The sequence below is a fragment of the Hipposideros armiger genome, unplaced genomic scaffold, assembly GCF_001890085.2.
Source record: "Hipposideros armiger isolate ML-2016 unplaced genomic scaffold, ASM189008v1 scaffold_90, whole genome shotgun sequence".
Classification (NCBI taxonomy): Eukaryota; Metazoa; Chordata; class Mammalia; order Chiroptera; family Hipposideridae; genus Hipposideros; species Hipposideros armiger.
In genome coordinates this window covers 1376362-1379260 of record NW_017731440.1, presented here as the reverse complement: position 1 = coordinate 1379260, position 2899 = coordinate 1376362, and the positions used below count along the sequence as shown (strand labels likewise).

Genomic DNA, 2899 nt, shown 5'->3' with positions numbered 1-2899 from the left:
TTGAGCTATTCACAGAAGGATGTCAGTTGTGCTGCCATCTTAGCAGATCCTTCAACTGCACTTACCTGCAGTATCTTGGGATGAGATGGGTTACAAAATTTTGATCTAATTGCCTCTCAAAAATCATAGGCAGCCAAGTTCATGGAGTATTGCCTGAGGGCTATCATGTATCTTCATTTGTAGACAATGGGGAAAAATATTAATAATAATTGAGTGCTTACTAGATTTTGCATATCATACTCAGTCCCTTACTATTAGCCCACTTAATCACAGCGACACTGGAAGCAGAGTTGTATTTGTTACCTCTATTTTATAGATGAGAAAAGTTCAGGCAAAGAGAGCTTTATGTGCTCACCCAAAGACATAGAGTAGTAAGTGGTAGAGCTAGGGTTTCAACCTGTAAATCTGGCTCCATGGTCTGGGCTCCTGGTCACCATGCTATCAGTGCTCCATTTCACCCATGACGGAAGTGAACTGAGGACAAATCCCTGGGAAACAGAGATAAATAGTTCAGTGAAGGATACAGATAGAAAATGACCAGAGAGATAAGAGAAAAAAACAGAGAGATACCTTATCTCAAAGGCAAAGAGAGTTTTAAGAAGAAAGGAGAGATTAAGAGTGTTTATGCCACAGAAATGTCATAGAAGAAAAGTACTAGAAAATGTCCATTGGGCTTGAGGATATTTTCAACCTTAACAAGATCAGAACTCATGGAAGGTGGAAGCCAGATTGTAGTGTATTGGGAAAAAAATAGTGGTAAGGAATTGCAGGGAGCAAGCTCTTATGTGAAATTTTATATTCTTTAAATGATATATTCTTATATTTCTTTTAGGGTAAGTTTTAAAGTAGGAGACAACTTTTTATCCATCATGGAATTAGAGAAGTGATTCCTACCTTGAGTGGTAGGGTGTAATCAGCATCTCAAGCTATTTATGGTGAAGGACCAGTTTTTAAGAATTTTCCAATTTGTTGTTGATCATGATCCCACATTTTGAAGGGCCCCTTCCAGCTTGATGATGCATTGTGAATAATCAGGAGTCTTTTTAACAAGCCAATTTTTATCTTCTCTCTTCCTTCCTTATTACCTTTTCATAATATAACTGGGTTTTTATCCATTTTTGGTATGGTTTAGAACCTTATTTTCAAAATTCATTTATCTTTTTAGCGCTCAGATACTCTGCTTTTATGTGAAAAGTGTAACTTCTCTAACTTATATTTTATCTTCTTGTGTGACCTTCTTTTTAAATTTATATTTTACCTCTCTCTAGTAATGTACAGGGATGTGGGATTGGTTGGGTGGGAGTGAGGTAGTGGAGCATTTCACCTCAGTAGAGACGAGTATTTTATCACTGGCATTGTCTAGAATTGCCTATACACATGGTGATAAAAAAAGCAGACCAACCATTGGTCAGCTCTATTATTATTCTTTTTTACGTTCCTACAGACCACACGCCTCCTTATCATCTGTATCTGAGATGAAATGCTTCCACTACCCCATTGATATGCCACTGGCCTTAATTCTATATTAAAAGTAGAAGTGCTTCCAATTACTATATAGTTGCCTATTAAAATATATTCACATGATCATTATCTTCATATTTTACAGGCCAGTGACTACTTCTCAAAGGCTTTGAAATTTAATCCAGAAAATGAATGTGCTACCATGAATCGAGCTATTGCAAATACAATATTAAAGAAGTATGAAGAAGCAAGAGAAGACTTTGCAAATGTAGTTGAAAGCTGTCCCTTTTGGGCTGTAGTATATTTTAACAGGGCACAGTACTACTGTTGTTTAAAACAATATGAACTAGCTGAGGAAGACCTAAGTAAAGGTACATTTTTTGTGTGTAATGTTTTAGGTAAGGTTACAGTGGTTGATGTGTGTTTTTTTTTTAAGTAATAAAAGAACACATCAGGTCTATTTGTCTAGATAAACTTACACTAGAATTAATGTTTTTATATATCATATCTTAAATGTTATCAGTATGGGTTCCTTTATGTAATTAACTTAAAGAATTGGTGAGCTAAGGTATAGAAAATTATTAGGGAAACTACATACAAATATTGCCAGCCTTGAAAAGCAGACATTGTACTGTGTTTCCCCAAGTTAATTTTCTTAGGAAGATTTAATATTTAAAATTTAACTAAATAATTAGGTACACATGAAGAAAAATGTTTTCAAATAAGTAGTACTAAGTTGCTATAATTTTTTTTTAAATGAGACTATTTTGGGGTGTTAGCATAAAACATATCCTGAAATTTTTTTTCTTTTACAGCTCTGTCTTTGACGCCCAATGATGCTCTAATATATAATCTTAGAGCAGAAGTTCGTGGTAAAATGGGTGTGATTGAGGAAGCCCTAGCTGACTATAACCAAGCACTTGATCTTCAAGAATATGCCCAATGATCTGATTACAGAGACTGTAGTTTCTGTAGCAGTTTACACAGCTGTTCTACCAGAAATTGAAATATATTCGTTGTTTAAAACAAAGGTTGCACTATCTTCATTATTATAGTCATTATGTTTAGTCTTCTATATAATCCTTTCATGCATTTAAACAACATATTTGTGTTATATATTCATTTTAAAACTTTTAGGTCATTTTCTGAATATTTGGAATAACCCAATAATTGAATTTCTTCATAGGGTGCAGAATTTAAATGAGAGTTTCTTAAAGAATATTAGCACTTCAGATATTTTCTTTAAGGTAAAATAATTCCTTTTGAAATAATACTGCATGATTGTAGAAAAAGTGTCATGGACTTTTTTATCAATACCTACTCATAATGTATTTGACAGCATTCAGATTAAAAAAAAATATATATATATAAAGCTGATAACTATAATGATATTGAAGTCATGCACATTTCCTCGCTCCTCTTTTAAACAGTGTCAGAC

General features: G+C 33.6%; 1 protein-coding gene across 1 annotated transcript in view; it reads left to right on the top strand.

Annotated features, from left to right (window-relative positions):
* TTC6 (tetratricopeptide repeat domain 6) overlaps window positions 1-2440 on the top strand; it is a 209195-nt gene extending 206755 nt beyond the window's left edge. Inside the window, exons 28-29 of the mRNA XM_019644672.1 lie at window positions 1607-1832; window positions 2277-2440. Coding sequence (XP_019500217.1) covers window positions 1607-1832; window positions 2277-2407 — 357 coding nt within the window. The 3' untranslated portion in view covers window positions 2408-2440. The remainder of the gene's footprint in view (window positions 1-1606; window positions 1833-2276) is intronic.
* Window positions 2441-2899: the final 459 nt, after the last annotated feature.